The sequence below is a fragment of the Emydura macquarii genome, unplaced genomic scaffold (assembly GCF_026122565.2).
Source record: "Emydura macquarii macquarii isolate MOO-44397 ecotype Brisbane River unplaced genomic scaffold, CSIRO-AGI_Emac_v2 contig_2676, whole genome shotgun sequence".
NCBI classification, from domain to species: Eukaryota; Metazoa; Chordata; order Testudines; family Chelidae; genus Emydura; species Emydura macquarii.
In genome coordinates this window covers 42,056,604-42,073,591 of record NW_027132813.1, presented here as the reverse complement: position 1 = coordinate 42,073,591, position 16,988 = coordinate 42,056,604, and the positions used below count along the sequence as shown (strand labels likewise).

Genomic DNA, 16,988 nt, shown 5'->3' with positions numbered 1-16,988 from the left:
ATACATCTTCAATTCCCCCTAATCTTTCCTCTTCCCCTTCCCAATTCAAGAAATATCCTGCCACACAGGCAAGCTTGCCTTTGTGATAAATGGTCCTTTACACCTTAAATCACAACAATATTCAGCTTATCATCAGTCCCAAAGGACCAGTCCCTTATCCCAGGTGAACTGCACCCTAGATCTCGCCCCAAAGACAACGCTTGTAGCCAATCTTATAATAAACTAACTAAAGATTTATTAACTAAGAAAAGAAATGAGAGTTTTTTACAAGATTAAAGCAGGTAAACATACACACACAAAAACAGTCTTAGGCTCCAAAAAGTAATAGAAGCTGCTGTAACATGCACACTCTATGTGTCCTTCAGATCTAGCCCAGACCAAGCACTGAGGAACTCTTGTTCAGGTTTAGAAATCTTTGCCCCTCAGAGTTCAAGCATAGGGTATATTCACACAGCAAAGTAAGCCTGGGCTTGAGCCTACCCCGCTTGCATCCACACACCAATTGTTCTAACCTATGGCTCAATCCCAGGGTCCCAAGACCCTGCAGGATTGGAGGATCCGAGCCCTGTTAACCTAGGACATATGGTCCAAGCCTTATTGCTTTCCTGTGTGCATAAGGCTCCAGCTTGACTTGGGTCCCGTAAGTCCTCCAGATGTATCCAGAGTTCCCAGCTGCAGAGGAGCAGCACTGCAGGCAGCCAGCGCTATGCCAAGAAACACCATTGCTGCCTGGCCAAGCGCACCCTGCTCTGGGTCCTCCTCACTGACAGTCACTGACCTTGACAGTGAGGTTGGTGTCTTCAAGCCTCTAGTACAATGTCCAGGAGTCACTAAAAGTAGCCAAGTTATCTACAGAGGCCTTGGCAAAGGTCTATAAACCCTGCAGGACTTCATTGGCAAGCCTCTGAAAGGTAGCCACTGCATTCATTCATTCATTCAAAAGGCATGACCTTTAAGGCATGACCTTAAATTCATATATGCCAGATTCAACTCTAAAAGCTGATTTTTCCTGGGTATCAGAATCTAAATCCAGTGTGCTTATGAATTGTGAACATCTCAGCAGGTCCCTCTATCCGGGTCATGGGTAAGGGTCACCCTGGGTGATGGCATGTAAAATCCACATAAAATCTCATGGTACCATTACAATAGGAGACACACAGGGGCTTTTTGATTTAGTAATCACTCCCATCCCCAGCATGCTTTCCACTTCCTCCTGTATTTGTTTTTGCATGTTTCCTTTAGCACACTATGCTCTGTTGGAGTAGAGTGGGGCCCTGTAGTTTCAATGGAATGCACTATTTTGTTAGTTAAATCTGGCTGGTTGGAAAACAGAGTCAAAAAGGCCAATATCTCCTGCTTTTAGCTTGGGTTCAAACCATCCCAAATCTCAGTGTTTCCTAGAGGAGTCTCTTCCTTACTGTTCCTGAACAATCAACGGAGCAGTAAACATTCCTTCATCAGCACAACAGATCATATTCATTTCTGTCTCCCTTTACGGTAAGCTTTCAATCTATTGACCTGTACTGTTTGCACTGCTCACCTATCCTGGGGTTCTTTTACATAATAAGTGACTTCATTCGCTCTGTCACCGCAAAAGGTCCTTCCCAACAATCTTGCATTTTGTTCTTCCTTACTGGATTCAACGCTAATACCAAATTATCTATGTCAAACAATCTTTCTTCAGCAAGCCTGTCATACCAAACTTTCTGAGACCCCTAACTCTTTTTTAAGGTTCTGATGCTCTAAATTCATAATAGCCTTTAAATTCTCTTTAAATCAAATGACATACTCTCTACAGGTTGTCCTGTCTCTTCTGTACTACCCTTCCAAGAGCTTCAAATTAAATCTCCCATAAAGGAGATCAAAGGAGGTGAACCCGGTGGACGCCTCGGGTACACTCCTGTACACAAATAACAAATAAGGGAGCAACACATCTGGCTCATTCTCACGCTTGGTAACACACATTTTCAGCATAGCTTTCAATGTCCCATTAAATCTTTCCATCAGAACATTAGTTTCTGTGCACTCACTCCACACAACTCCCTTTTGAAAAACTACAAACATGTAATTTGCTTCATGGTTTGATAAGAGGTCTCTGGGAAAATCTACTCTGCTAAAAACTGTAAATAGGACAGTAGTCATAGTTCCCACTACTATATTATATAGAGCTGTGGCTTCAGGGTAGCTGATGACAGAATCCACCACAAGTATTTATTTATTTCCATTCCTGGAAGGTTTGGAGAGAGTCCCTACAATATTCATAGACACTCTGGCAAACACTCCTTAATGGTGGCCAACAGCTGGCAGGGTCCCTTTAACCTCTTACACTTCTGACATAAGACAATTCATATAATAATTTTTACTGTCTCAAACATGTGAGGCCAATAGAAATTCTGTTTAAGCCTGTCACAGGTTCTCACCACACCTAAGTGTCTAGCAAAATGGGCAAACATGGGCTAACTGCAGTGATGCTGTCCTGTACTTTTCAGGATATCTAACTAGGATGTCTCTTTTTCCCTATGGGAGCCTCTCTGTACAATAAACTTCCTTCTAGAAAAAAAAAATCTACCTTTCCCTTACCTGGTTATTTTGAGCTGCATCCCTCTCTTTGTCCAGAGAAAGATCAGCCTGTTGAGCCTCAATGAACTCCTTTTGATTCTTAAGTTAAGACTGGACTCTGGCAAAGAAATGCAATTTTCAAACCCATCCTCTGAGACCAAACTGCTACCTTCAGATAGCAAAGGACCGAGGGCATTTCCCTCCCCCTTGCAGCCCTCCCTGCTGTTCAAAGACAAAGGAGCTAAAGCAGAGCTACTCTCTTTCTGGCTGTGTGTTATGACATTAATCTGCCTAGACAGGGCTAAAATATCATTACCTATTAAAATATCAGCAGGAAGCAGATTCCTAATGCCTAAAACATCACCCTTAAAATCCTTGCATTCGAGGTGGACCTTAGCCAAAAATACAGTCACAGAGAATTCAGACAAAGCTAAAATATTTAAACGTTTACCAGGAAGTTTGCCTTCCTCCCACACCAAAAACTTTCCTTAACCAAAGTGACTTGGAACACTGTGTCCCTTCAGTCCTTACAATCTATGCCATTTACCTAGCATTCTTAATAAATTCTTCTCTACCTTCCCAAGACTCAGTCGTAATACAGTTCACTGGGTAAAATACCTCCTCTGACGCTGCCTCTGGGGCAATGATAGCGACACTCACTGTGGCAGATAGGGATGTGGGTCATGGGGTTACCTTAAATTTAGGGTATTTTGGCTTTATATGGCCAGGAGGCCCAAAGTGATTGCTAACTACTTGCCTCCCCTTTTAATAGGGGGCTTTAAAATCTAGGCTCCCTCAGGTTTTTGTTGTGGGTTTTTATTTACTTATTTAAAATTGGGTTTAGGTTTATTTCCAATTCCCTCTTCCTCTAGGTGACATGGGGATTTTCCTTCCTCTGGGATTTGAGTCCCCCATAAGCCCTCGATTGAACATATTCATCAGCAATTTCTGCAGCTTCTAAAACTGTGGAAGGTTTTTTCTCACAGATGGTTGCCTCATCTGTAACTACCCATAACAATTGTTCCTGGGCCATCAGATCAAACAGTTTTTCATAATTACTGTTAGTCCCCTATCCCCCATTATCCATTTTCTCATAAAATTACACATAAGAATGGCCATACCGGGTCAGACCAATGGTCCATCTAGCCCAGTATCCTGTCTTCCGATAGTGGCCAATGCCAGGTGCTCCAAAGGGAAGGAACAGAACAGGTAATCATCAAGTGATCCATCCCGTTGCCCATTCCCAGCTTCTGGCAAACAGCAGTTTTATGCATGTATTCAATATGAGTGATATTGTCAAACATTCGGAGATTTCTATACTTCAATTGATAGGTCTCAGAAGTAATCAAACCTTTGTAGTACATTTTTGTTAAATGTCGTATACACCTTAGTATCACCCTCCTCCCTAGCTTTAAAAACTTAGCTGGTTTTCCCAGTTAATCTGGTTAAGAGGATACGCATCTTCTTATTCTCTGGGATATTGTGCATCCCGTACAGTCTTTCAAAGGTGGACAGGTACTCTTCAATGCAATTAGTCTCTTTATTAATTGGGCAGACTTGCTCCCACTCCCTGGTGCTGAGGGTATATTCATGGGCTGGGGAAGCTCCATTTGCTGCTCCAGTACTCTGAGCTGAAATGTGTGAGGATCCATATGTCTTTTGTGTGCCTGTCCTCAGCTTCGATTCGTCTTTTGTGAGCTCTCTCCTTAGCTTCTTTCGGCTCCCTGATCTGTTGCCATTAGTCTCTGGTGCTCACATTCTTTGTGGGCTGCCCAGTACTCAAATCAGGCCAGTTCCACTGTGTTTTCCTCTGTGGCATCTGGGGCAGAAAGGTTCTCAGTTTCCCTCTGGTCAGCATTTATGAGCAAAGCTCTCCGTTCCTGAACTGGAGTTTTCTTTTTATGGGATATTCCCCTCTCCTTATACAACCATTACACTCTTTTCTGTCAAGATCATCATATGACTGTGGTTCACTCATTGTAACTAATGCTTAATCTTTAGAGCTCTCAGTATCAAGTTTACACTTTTATCAGTGCTGGTTTACGATCTATAAACCCCACTGACCTGCGGCATGTGAATCCTGACAAGAATACACCAGTGTCAAGCTGTCTCAAGGGGCCCACAAGCATGAGTACCAATTTCAGGGCAGACTGTAAGAAGCAAAGCACAAATCCCAAATTCATTGTGAGCTCTATACTTAGATTTCATCACCCAAGTATCAAGTGTGAACTCCTCACGCACTACAACAGCCTTAACGTGGAGTCACAGACAGTGTCCTCGGCTACTCCGATCTAACTTGCCAAGTGGGCAAGCTTGCCTTTGTGACAGATGGTTCCTTACACCAAATATCACAACAATATTCAGGTTACTACTATCAGTCCCAAAGGACCAGTCACTTACCCCAGGTCAATTGCACCCTAGATCTTTCACCAAAGACAACACTTGTAGCTAATCCTATAATAAACTGAAGATGTATTTCTTTTCTTAGTTAATAAGAGAGTTATTTACAAGATTAAACTCACACACAAACGAATGACACTCTTAGGCTACAAAAAATTATAGAAAAGTAATAGCTGCAATGTGCAAGCTTTGTATGTCCTTCAGGACTAACTCAGGCCAAGCATTGGGGAACTCTTGCTTATATTTAGAAATCTTCACCCCTCAGAGTTCAAGCAGCATAGAGATGGGATGCACAAGATCCTTCTTGTCAGGGATATTTATTTCCTTCTCCCAGAGTTCAAGATGATGGGGTGAATCCACCTGCATGTCTCCTCTTTGTGGGTGGGGGGGGAGCAATTAACGAAGTCTTTGTTCTTTGATGTTTCACAATCAGTCATTAGTTTTCAGTGGGCCTTCTTGGTGGGCAGGATCTAACTCCTGTAGGAAGCCAGCATTTCTACACTAATTAATGCTCCTTTCCTGCTTGATGACTCACATAATTACAGAGGATTACAATGCAAACATTTAATATAATCTAATAATATCTATACTCCATGTTATAAATAAGATTAGTACATGCACCATCCTACAAGTATTTCAGACAATCTAAACACAGTCTTATAAACTTAATATCTATTATAACAATACTAACACCCAGGTGAGCAAGACTGGTCTCCAGCTATGCATTTGTCAGTGTTCAATGAGGCCTAGGGCCTTGGCATGAGCTGGCACCTGGTCTGCCAGGATCACAGTGTTCTGTGGAGAAAACGGTTTAGACTTTGTTCCTGAAAAATACTGAATACATTGATAGTTTAAATACACTATTCAATTTGTGCAATTTTAAGGGAAGTGGGAGGCCCAAGGGGTTTGAAGACCTTGTAGAGAAGGCAGGGGTGATCTGCTGAAAACTGTCTGCCATAGAACACAATCTGGTCTATGTCAGAAGTATTTTATGAGGTCAAAGAAGGAATCCTGTCTGGCAGGCATGATTTGACAGTATCTGGAGATGCAATGAACTTCTCCAGAGACAGAAAAATCATTCCCAACCGTCCAATCACCTGGGCCTTTTCCATACTACAAAACTGTACCCTCGGTTTGATGATTGTGAGTGAGAGAACCCTGAACACAATTTGCCTGCTCTACACTAACTGCCAAGTTGTGGTCAATATCGTGTGCTATAACTGCATTGTTCATAGCTGTATTCAAACAGATTAACAGTTTGGAAAAGGCATGGAGGAGCAAAATTAAAACAAGGGGCTCTGAGGAGCCTCCAAGAACCTTCTCTCTCCCTTTACAAGAAATAAACTTAAGAGCTGACAGCAATAGTTTTTTAGACCAATCTGTTTTGGGAGGCCGAGGAAAACTTCCACTTTTTAGGGCTTCTCTTTCACCTCCCTCAGAAAAGATAAATGTGAAATTTATGAGCAACCAGTTCAATGTCTTGAGTTCTCTGGGGGTAACTTTCTGGCAAAAGAGCAATGATCATGTGTGTCAAGGAAACCAAACAACATTTTTCTTTATATAAGCCACAAAACTTAATGCATGACTTAAACTGAAGTTATCACTAAATGTCCTATCCTGCAATTCAGCGAGGTATGGAGAGTGACTCCATAGTTAAGAGTTAGCCATACTGGAGGACAACTATTCAAGCTTGTAATTCAATTTAGGATAACATTTTCCAAAGCACCAAAGTGACTTCAAAATTTTACTCTCCATGTCCAAAGACCATAATAAATCTTTAGAGGACAATTTTGTTTGTAACGTTTTAGTAAAATATTTACTAGCTTTTCCAGATGAAGTGTCTATTCCCTTTTTGGAACTATCTTGTTTCCCCAAATTTCTGTGGGTTCTTCTAATTAAAAAAATTGCCAAGATTGCCAATCTTCTCTCTTACTCCTTCATATTCTTGGATCACAGTAGATACAAGCCACTTTTGACATTTTAAAATTAAACACATTCTTCTCCCTCTTACTCAGGATAACCTAACTGTTAGCTCTACTTCTGTCTTCAAGTGCTGCCAACCTGCCTCCCTAGCTCAGAGACCATGGGTAACCAAGGAGACAGATGAGGCAGCAGGGAGTAGGGGGTTGGATCATGGGAGGGAGATGAGGGAACACACAGGTGTGCCACATGAGAGAGGCTTTGGAGAACTGTGGGTTTGCAGAGTTGTATGTAAGGGTAGTGGGGGGAGGGGAGAGAGAGCATGAAGAGGCTTGTGTGCAATCTATGCACAGGGTGCAAGAGGCAGAGGGAAGCCCAGTGTCTGTGCATCACAATATTGGTGTTCGAAGAGTAAATTATTTTCCTGATGGAGAAGCTGATGCCTCTGTGCAGAGTCATGGGATCCCCTCCTACTCCAGGCCCCCGAAAACAGCTTAATCAAAATCCCCTTTCCATACAACCTCCCAGTCACCCCCCTCTCAGGGCCCTTAGGGCACCAGACAGCAGCATTACAGGAATTGGGGGGAGGGGTGGGAGCGTTGAAGGAGATGAGCAGACATGAAGAAGGGGACATGAGGAGTCAGACTATGGAAGAAAGCATGGGAGGGAAAATGGGGCTTGAGCTGAGTGACCCAAAGAGGGGAAAACGAAGAAAACGTCTCTCTGAAGAGCTATCTGCAGCACAAATCCCTCCTCCCTCTAGTTCTATACTGGGGTTAAAGTAAGGGGCAAGAAGTAAAGCAGTGGATCTTACTCCTTTTCCTGGCCTGGGTAAAGGGCCACTCCCTAGCAGAATCCCCCTCCTCTCTTTGGCATAGATAAGCAATATTTTCCCAAAGTTTATCCTTCTGCTTGGTTGGCAAGATGACTGCTTCCACCTCCTGTTTCAATCCACTTTAAACACTTCTCATATACACGCAACTTTATCTCTCAACATAAAATGTTAGCTATTGAAAAAGCAAAAACACAATACCATACTTCTTCAGTAAATCATTTCTAGGACTCTAGTACAAACACTGAAGACAACCTCAATCATGAAAAGTTTTATATTCTATTCACTTAACTGCTTCCACTAACAATCAGTAGCAGCACACTTAACTCAAATTTTCTATATAAATCATTCACCACCATTCAAATCATTCAAACAACACCATTTCCATAACCTGAACAATCGCAGAACATCTACTAGTGCTGGTTGACATTAAAGGGTCCATGTTAAGTTTGAAGGTGGTGAGAGGTAGCATGTGTTGTGGGGTGGTATATTTGTGTTATAATATAGAGTTAGCAAAGTCATTGTTACAGGTTGCAAGGGATGGATGAGGACTTGAGACACTGATTTCCCGGCCTTATTATGCTTGTATTGATATTACGTGCACTGGTGCCACTTTAAGTGATTTGCAGTTAAGTATTGTATTTGGAGAGGATGAGGATTTACATGTATATAATTTAAGAGAAATATCTTGTATGGGAAGTTAAGACAAATGGAAAACTTGCTACATCATGAATTCTACTGAACTGTCTTGTTTGCGCTGGCAAAACTTGCTTATGAACCCCACACATTGCAATTTTACTAGTGTCAAACTCCTAGGCGGGCGTGGCTGCTCTCTGTAACAGTGACTGTTTTCATGTTTGTAGGCTAGGCTCCAAGCAGGACTGGCTGCGCCTTAATGCAGTAATGCTCTCCTCCTGTGTAAAGTTGACATTTTGGTTTAAAGGTAAAATTTTCAAAAGTACTTAACTGACTTTAGTAGCACCTTAATAGCCTAAGTCCCATTTTCAAAAAGTGATTTAGGAGCCTAAGTCACTTTGGAGTCTGAAATTTTTATTCTACATCTTTTGGCACATACATCAAATAAGTTAGTTAACGAACAGAACATTTCATCTAAATTGACATTTAAAAATACATTTAAACTAACTTTTTGAAGAACAAATTATTGCTATTTGTATTATTACTGTTTGGAATATACTTACCCTGGATTATAAAGCATGACAGTTGAGACGTTCTCACAAGATTTTGAAAGATCTGTCATAGATAAACTGAAGGAAGATAGCAGGCCACTCTAACAGAACACAGAATTAAAAAATTATTACCAGTATTAAAGAAACACTGCTGTTCTTACAGAAATATCACTTTTTCTACCTGACAAAATATTGACAAATTATTTTGATGTGAAGCAGGGCAAAAAATAAAATAAACCAGTGAATATTTAAATGTGTTAGAAACAAAAATATTAAAAGACTTCCATTTCTCAAGTATCCCATTTAATCTTACCTTCCTTTTTTCCCTCAGTTTGGCAGCTTCCTTGGGATGATTAAAGCGAAACATATTGGTTCTCCCAAGTAATATAACAGCACCTGGCAGGAAAAACACACAGGTTTACTGACAGCATATTGTATCAAGAGATGCCAAATAATTTTCTCAATCATCTGACAAGAGCACTGACTTCTACAACATAAGACAAAAATGAAAAAGCATTATTCTAACTGAAGTTTTAAAAATGTTTCGTTGGAGCTATAGCTGTGCTCACAGTTGTAGTATATACCTTGTTCCTCCCTAATATTACTTTAAAATACACAGATGTTATGTCTTTTACAAAATATAGACTAACCAAGGCTGAACTATTTTATCCAAAGAACAGAGGCAAGCAGTGGAGATGGCAGTAGAAGCTTTTTTCACACTGCTTTACCTATGTATGCCTCAAGGCCCATTTGGAGAGACCTCTTCTATGGTTAGCAGACAGTTCAGTCTCCAGCCCATTTATTTTCTGTACTCCTTTCTGAAAGGTGCCAGTTATTGCTAAATGTAACCTGCCCACTAGTCAACAGAGGTGAAAACACACTCCTAATGGCAATGACTTTCAATCACTAATGATCTGAAACAGAGCTAAACTAGCTACTATACATGCAGAACACTCCATTACCCATCATCTGTGTGCTCAGCCATTCATTCCTCCAACCATATACAGGTAAAAACTGATCCATAATTCTCCGTGATACAAAAAAGGGACATCTGACTATGATATTTAAAATGTATTTCATGAACCAAAACCACGACTATCTCAAATTATTGAATAGCCCCCCATTACATGAAGATAAATCAACATGTTCTGTGTTTAATCAATTACAGATGACATATGAAAATGCATTTCTGGGCAACTACTGTCAGATTTGGTGGATGTGGAGACCAATTTTAATTAATTTAATTTAATAAAACTGTGTTGCCAATGGAAACTCTTCTCAGATAACCATATATTTATCTGGTTTTATGGATGAGAAACTTTTCAGTACAGTCAGACAAAACCTGAGGAGTGGTGTCATATTTACTTGAACAAGCCAAGTATGTTAGGATCAAATTCTGCCTTTAGATATGAGCGTTCCACTTGATTAGGACAATTTGTCTTACTGAGAATATACGTTGGTTTTTTGTATGATCACAATTTACCTGGCCTTTTATAATTATGAATAAAAATCTGGAGTGAAATTTTGGGCCCAGTGAAGTCAATGGCAAAACTCCCACTAGCTTTATGGAGGCCAGCATTTCATTCCTGGTGTATAAGCAGCACCCCAAATGGCTCTACTGTAGTTTCCTATTAGACTTATGGTTATAGTATTTACTTTACATGATCTAGACTTACCAATGTATATAACATGCTGGTAATGAGACCAGCATGTCTATTGGCCAAAATAATTATACAACTAAAATGGAAAACTTAGATCTCCATACAGGAGACCTGAGCATTTTACCATTGCAAAAGGTTTCTTTCCAGTCCAGTGGGAGATGTTTAATAATATTTTGTCTGAATACCTAAAAGAGCATGAGTATCAATTGGAATAGTCCCCAGTGATGCTTAAAGTAAGCATTCATATTTGTTTCTGATTGTAAGTTATTGTATATATTGTATATAATGTGGATGCCATTTTGTTCCATGGCCTACCATCCCTTTTGTTCTACTTTAGTAAAAGTTTTGCCAAAGTTTTGTTCTATGTTTTTGTAGATATTATTTTTATTTTGATAATGCCTACAGATTCCCATTACTCTAGGTACTGTGCAGACCCAGACGTGCTTTACAGTCTAAATAAATCTGGCAGACAAAAGACATGAGAAAAGGAGTTTCATCCCCATTTCTCCAATTTGGAACAGAGGCATAGAGTGCCTGAGACAAGTGAGATGGCTAAGGTTACACAGGCAGCCTGTGACAGAGCTGAACATTAATCTAGATCTCCTGAGTGCTAACTAGCCTAACGACGTAAACAGAAGCCTATCCTTCTTCCCATTCATTAGTGGTATTAGTACTACTGTTTACTACAGTGGCTTTGTTACAGAGTTGCTGTACCAAATTGCTTTGGAGAATATTCAAAGATTATTTACAGACAGTATTTTAACAACCAACTGCAAGAACACAATTTAATTTTGGCACAGCAGTCTTCTTAAAATATTTGTCAGATAACTCTCTTCTTGAGATGGGTGATGAGTTTAAACACCTTGGGCATGTAGTTATTCTCTCAATTCATTATGGACATTAATATGGAAAAGGCATGCAAAACATAAAAATCTTTTGCAGATGACACCAAATGTTGCCCTCACACAGAAAGATTAAATCAAACATCTTTTGCTTTCAATTCTGGATTATAGTATCATTAGTATTGCATTTCATCCCAGTCTGATCTTAAAAAGATTTACTGTTCATGTAGGTTTGTGTTGCAAAGTCATGTTGATAGCATCTCTGTAATTTATTTGATGCAGTGGGGTTGGCCTTTCTGTCATGAAATGCATTGAATACACTTTTTATGAAAGCACACTAAATTGGTCTCTGCTGGTCATGACCACTATAGCTTAAGTTGTAAAACCATTTCCATTCTACCACTATTTCATATGATCATAATTTTTCCCAAACATTTTCTTTTTCATTCTTGGCCTCTGCCTATAGGTTAATTTTGATTATTTTTAGAGGATGGAAGGGGAATGATTTCAGTAAAACTCCTTCATCTAATCTGAGTGAGTGTAAAAATCATTCATTGTAAAAAATTTAACCACTTTCCCATGTTGTCAAATGAAAACAACAAACAAGTGAACTGAAACTTCGGAATCAGTAAGTAGGTAAGCATTATTGTTTTTGCAAATGTGAAAAAAACCTGGTTTTAAAAATAAGTATGAATGTTTTAAACTAATCGATTACACATACAAAGTAGGATACTCCATTGTTGGCTGCACATTTAGGTCCTTGTGTATCGAAGGCACTTATATGCCCGCCATCATAATATCTGAATGCTCTACCATCTTTAATGTATGTATCCTCACAAAACCCTTGTAAAGTAGTGAATATTGTTATTCCCATTTTACGGATGGGGATTTACATTTTACAACTGAACATTTTTGTATAATTTTTTCTATTACTTAGGCATGATTATACAACTTTTGCTCCTGCTTGAAAGCACTTTCTCAGAGTAGAATCAACATTAAAACAGAACAAAAAACATATCTGAGTCTAATGGAAGATTGCAAAATATTTGCTAAATAAGTCACATTGCTCAATATTACCTGATCATATAATGCAATTTCCCATCAGAATGCATGTGTGCAATGTGTAGAGTTAATGTTGCCATGGAAACATAACTGGATTTGCTATGGTTGCATGACGTATTTATTTTAAGCATCTACATTTAGGAAAAGCAGGACTAAGTGGCAAAGGAAAACATTTAGCACACAGCATTAATAGCAAAAAACATGTTCTCTACCACTTGTGTAATCCTTATCTGGTAACGTAACTAATTTCTCCCCATTCATATCCAGTTTGAACAGTCAAAAAACATTTGGATGAAAATAAAATGTGCATGTTCAGCACATATCATCACCAAACATATCCCACCACACTGAAAAAAATTTCACAACTATGAAAACTAATAGATTCAGAGTGAGAATCTTCCTGGCTGTAAGGCAAAGTTATTTTTGGTTGAATTCTAAAAAAAGGAATTTTTTAAAATAAAAATGTGTATTATAGAGATGGTATTTTGGCCTAAATCTGGATCCAAGTTGGATTTAGGCTGGGGTTTATTCAAAACAGAAAACAGGCTAACATTTGAATATTGATTTGATGGTGTTGAAAATCTTGTAAGATGTTTTTATTAGATGAATATATTACAGTAGGTTGTATTTAGACTAAAGGCACGTTAACTAGAATTTACAAATGTTTGAAGTAATTTGGAGACAGGATTGGTAATTATGTCCATTTATTCCTAGGAAAATCTAAAAACTAACATTTCCAAATAAATGGTAATTTATTAATGAAAGGACAGATTTAAAAGTTTCAGTGGTAAATTACAAATACCTGGAGTAGATATTCAAGCTGCTGAGATACCAGATTGAGAGAATGAACACTAATAATCAGTACTAAGATATCTCTGTTACAGAACAGCATGACAACTAGCTTGTTCATGAGTTGTGCTGTGTACATATATTTAACTTTAGCACCTTCGTGACCAAAATGAAGTCTGCTCTGCAGACAGCTCCGACCAAGAAAAGGCACCTGCAGGAATGCAGCAGGGAAACTCCCTTGCACCGCAGGGGCACCTGTTCCACATCCTCTGGAGTAAGCGCACACACACACTGCAGAACAGTATAATGAATATAGGAAGGGAAATATTTATTTACAGAGGCATGAATGGAGAAAAACAACAGGGGGAAAGATTGGGAGAGTGGTGAAACAGGGTTACATACAAAACAAAGCCCCACAGGCCCAGTGGTACCACAGTAGGAAAGGGTAGACCACGAGCAATGAGCCTACAGAAGTCCAGGGCAAAGTTCCAGTCCGGCAGCTAGTCCTGGGTGTCCCTAGTCGTCTTCGGCAATGAACTTTCCCCCAAGAAACCCATCCAATGCCCTCTTCTGCTGCTGTCTGCAAACCCACACAGAACGACAACCTCCGCACATAGCTAGCTATAGCCTCCCTCCTTATTCCCAATGCAAAGTCACAAGCCCCATACAGCTCTGGGCAACTGTGATACTGGGTCTATCTTTGGTTTGTCCTTCTCCTTCTCCAGTGCTCCCTCCCTGGCATAGTGCTCCTCCTGGCTCCTATCCTGGGGCATCCCCGGTCAGCAGCTCTGTCCCTCCCAAGTTTCAGGCAGGTTCTCAGCTGCATGACTATGTGAGGGCCTGCCCGCTATAACCCTCTAATCTGGAACTACTGCCACACACAGTCCTCTCCCTCTCTCAATGCCCCTGGAACAATCAGCACTTCCTGTGCCTCAGGACAAGATTTTAAAGGGGCAAGGCTTGCTAAACCCCAAGGGGGTTACATATAGTTGCTATCTTCCTATTTGATCTAGCTACACAAAGTCTTTCTCATATTTCTGGTGGATCTCACATAAGGTGTGGGACTGCAACTCATGCTGCTGGGTCTGATGGTTTAACACCTCTGATCAGCATCTCTTTCACTATGTCTGATCTCAGGCAGAAGAAGCAGAACACAGCCCAGCAGTTTTCCCTTCTTTGCCTGATGCAAGTATGTGTGAGCTTGGGGGTGGGGGAAAGCATATGCTGTGCAATAACCATAACTTCCTTCAAATCTGCAGATTGAACAACAATTCATGTGGCAATAGTGGAAAAACAGATGCTCAGGAGCACAGGAAATGGAACCTTCCAGGAAAAGGACCTACTAGACTATGGAATTCACTTCTGCAGGTGATAAGAATGACCAGAGAATTAGCCAGTTTCAGGACCTGATAATTTCTTCACATACTCAGATCCCCCCCAAAAAAAGTCACACTGACTTCCTCTCTCCCTTTTCCTTTGCATATGTTGCCCTGCTGCCTACTTTCCCTTCTCATCTCCATATATTTTTCCACTGCCTGGTCCTCCTCTCTGCATGCATATGCTGCCCTGCATCCTTGCAGCCATTTCTCCTCTCTCTGCATACCCAAATTGCCCAAGCTGCCTGGTTCCTTTCTCTATGCTCCCAAGACATTCTTCTCCCACTGCTGACTTTGGTCCATGAAAACAGGTCCCATTTCTTCTCCACCTCTTCTTTTGCCATAGTGAACACAGTAAAGGAAGATAGGCTGGCTCCTCCTTTCAGTTCCTTTGCAGTTAAATGCTTAAATGAATACAGAGGTAGCTACAAATAGGAGATGCACCATGTGACTTGTTAGCTCTGTAAAAGCTATCAGCAAGCATTCCATGACCCACTGTTTGAGAATCATTGGTAAGGTTAAGATTTTGTCTTCTCCCCCCCCAAAAAAAAAAGAAAAGAAAAAAAAAAGTCAGGGAGAGGTCACAGGTAATAAACAAAAATTCACGGAAGCTGTGACATCTCCCTTAGTTATTTTTAGTAAAAGTATCTATGACAAAATGGGGCTGACTTGGGGTTGAATGGGTGGGATGAGAGCAGCGGGGCACGGTCCTCCCCCTCACCTGCAGAGGCTGGGAGCCGGGGGCCAGGGCTTCGAGCTCTATTTCAGTGGGCCCTCTGCCACCCTGAGGGGCTGCCAGAGCTGTGGGACCCCCACCACTCAGGGTAGCTCAGAGTTGAGTGGCCAACAGTGGCAGCTGGAAGCCTCCAGCTGCCTGTGGCGGCAGGGACTCCCCCCCCCCGGCCGCTCACAGCCTCTGGGAGCTGTAGGGGCCGCAAGCAGCAGCAGGGAGCTCCAGGGGTCCTCTGCTGCTTGCTGCAGTTTGAAGCTCTGGGTTCCCCCTTCCCCTCCTCCAGCTGAAACAGAAAATGTCACGGAGGTCGCAGGAAGCCACGGATTCCATGATTTCTGTGACATAATTTTATCTATTTATAGAAGTTCAGAAGAGCCATTACTTCCATATGAAAATACTGATGTGTTTTCCGCACAAAGTATCATTTGTTCAGTATGAGTGGGAAAGAGCCATACATGAGGACGTCTTGTTTTTCTTTCTTGTTTTTCTGTGCACTGACAGGAAACGCTACAGAGTGAAACGTTTCTGAAGTTTTCCAACAATCAATTCTTGGAGCTAGATTGGATTGATTTGCACTGATGGTGCCCAAGCTAGGAGAGGAAAACACAATGACTAGACTCCCACCTATTGCATCCCAAAATATTTGGACATTTTCAATTCACCACAAGGCTCTAGTAGTAAAGAGAATACCAGTGGGACTAAAAGAGTAACTTGATAAGACTATAAAAGTTGTGAACTTTATTAAAGGGAAGCCCATCATTGGTTCTGAACTTGGGGACTGTGACCCACAGAAGTGTCACATACAGGTGTCACAACCACCCTACCCTTCATGCACTGCTGTATCAGTGGGGGAGAGTCTGGGGGAGGTGTCCTGGAATAGAAAAGGTTGAGAACTTCTGTTTGAGGTCAGTCTAAAAACTTGAGCTGATGCAGAATGTATCAATGGTGCCTCCCAATGGCAGCACAAAGCACTTGTGCTCCATGATCTACAGTGGCTGCCTCATGATGTCTCAATTCAATTTAAGGTTTTATTTTTAATCAATAAATTCCCTAAACTGCTTGTGATCTTCCTATTTGGGACATCGTCCCTCTCCTCATGCCATTCTTCTACAGCTACAGTCAGAACAGGTACTCGATCTGGATCACCATCTATTTAAGAGGAGTTGGCAGGAGTGTGTGTTCTCCATGAATGGCGTGCAGCTCTGGAACTAACTTCATCTTCTCCAAAATAGCCCTGCTCTGTTGGCTTTTAGGGACTTTTTTTTTTTTTTTTTTTTGGGGGGGGGGGGGGGGGTAATTAAACATAGACTAATATTCCTTTTTGTTATTGTAGTAATACAAACAATCTGATTTATAATCTGTCATAGACTTCCTTTCTGGTACAAAAATCCATAAATTCAAATATTTAAAAATTGTAAGTGTGAATTCACAACAGTTTAAGCTTGTTAAACATTCTCTTTCCATTAAAATGTTTCCCTAGTTCAACCAAAGAAACCTAAAATAAAAGCTCTACTGATTATTTTGGATAGTGAGGGAAGAGGAATGGAAGGGTGAAATTAAAATTCAATTTAACAACTGTATCCTTGCGATTCAAAGGCCTTTCATGGTTATCACCGGAAAAAACAAA

General features: G+C 40.7%; 1 protein-coding gene across 1 annotated transcript in view; it reads right to left on the bottom strand.

Moving 5' to 3' along the window:
• KIF16B (kinesin family member 16B) overlaps positions 1-16,988 on the bottom strand; it is a 224,372-nt gene that overhangs the window by 97,661 nt on the left and 109,723 nt on the right. Inside the window, exons 16-17 of the mRNA XM_067565282.1 lie at positions 9,212-9,294; positions 8,911-8,999 (exon numbers count right to left, since the gene is read on the bottom strand). Of these exons, the coding sequence (XP_067421383.1) occupies positions 8,911-8,999; positions 9,212-9,294 (172 nt within the window). The remainder of the gene's footprint in view (positions 1-8,910; positions 9,000-9,211; positions 9,295-16,988) is intronic.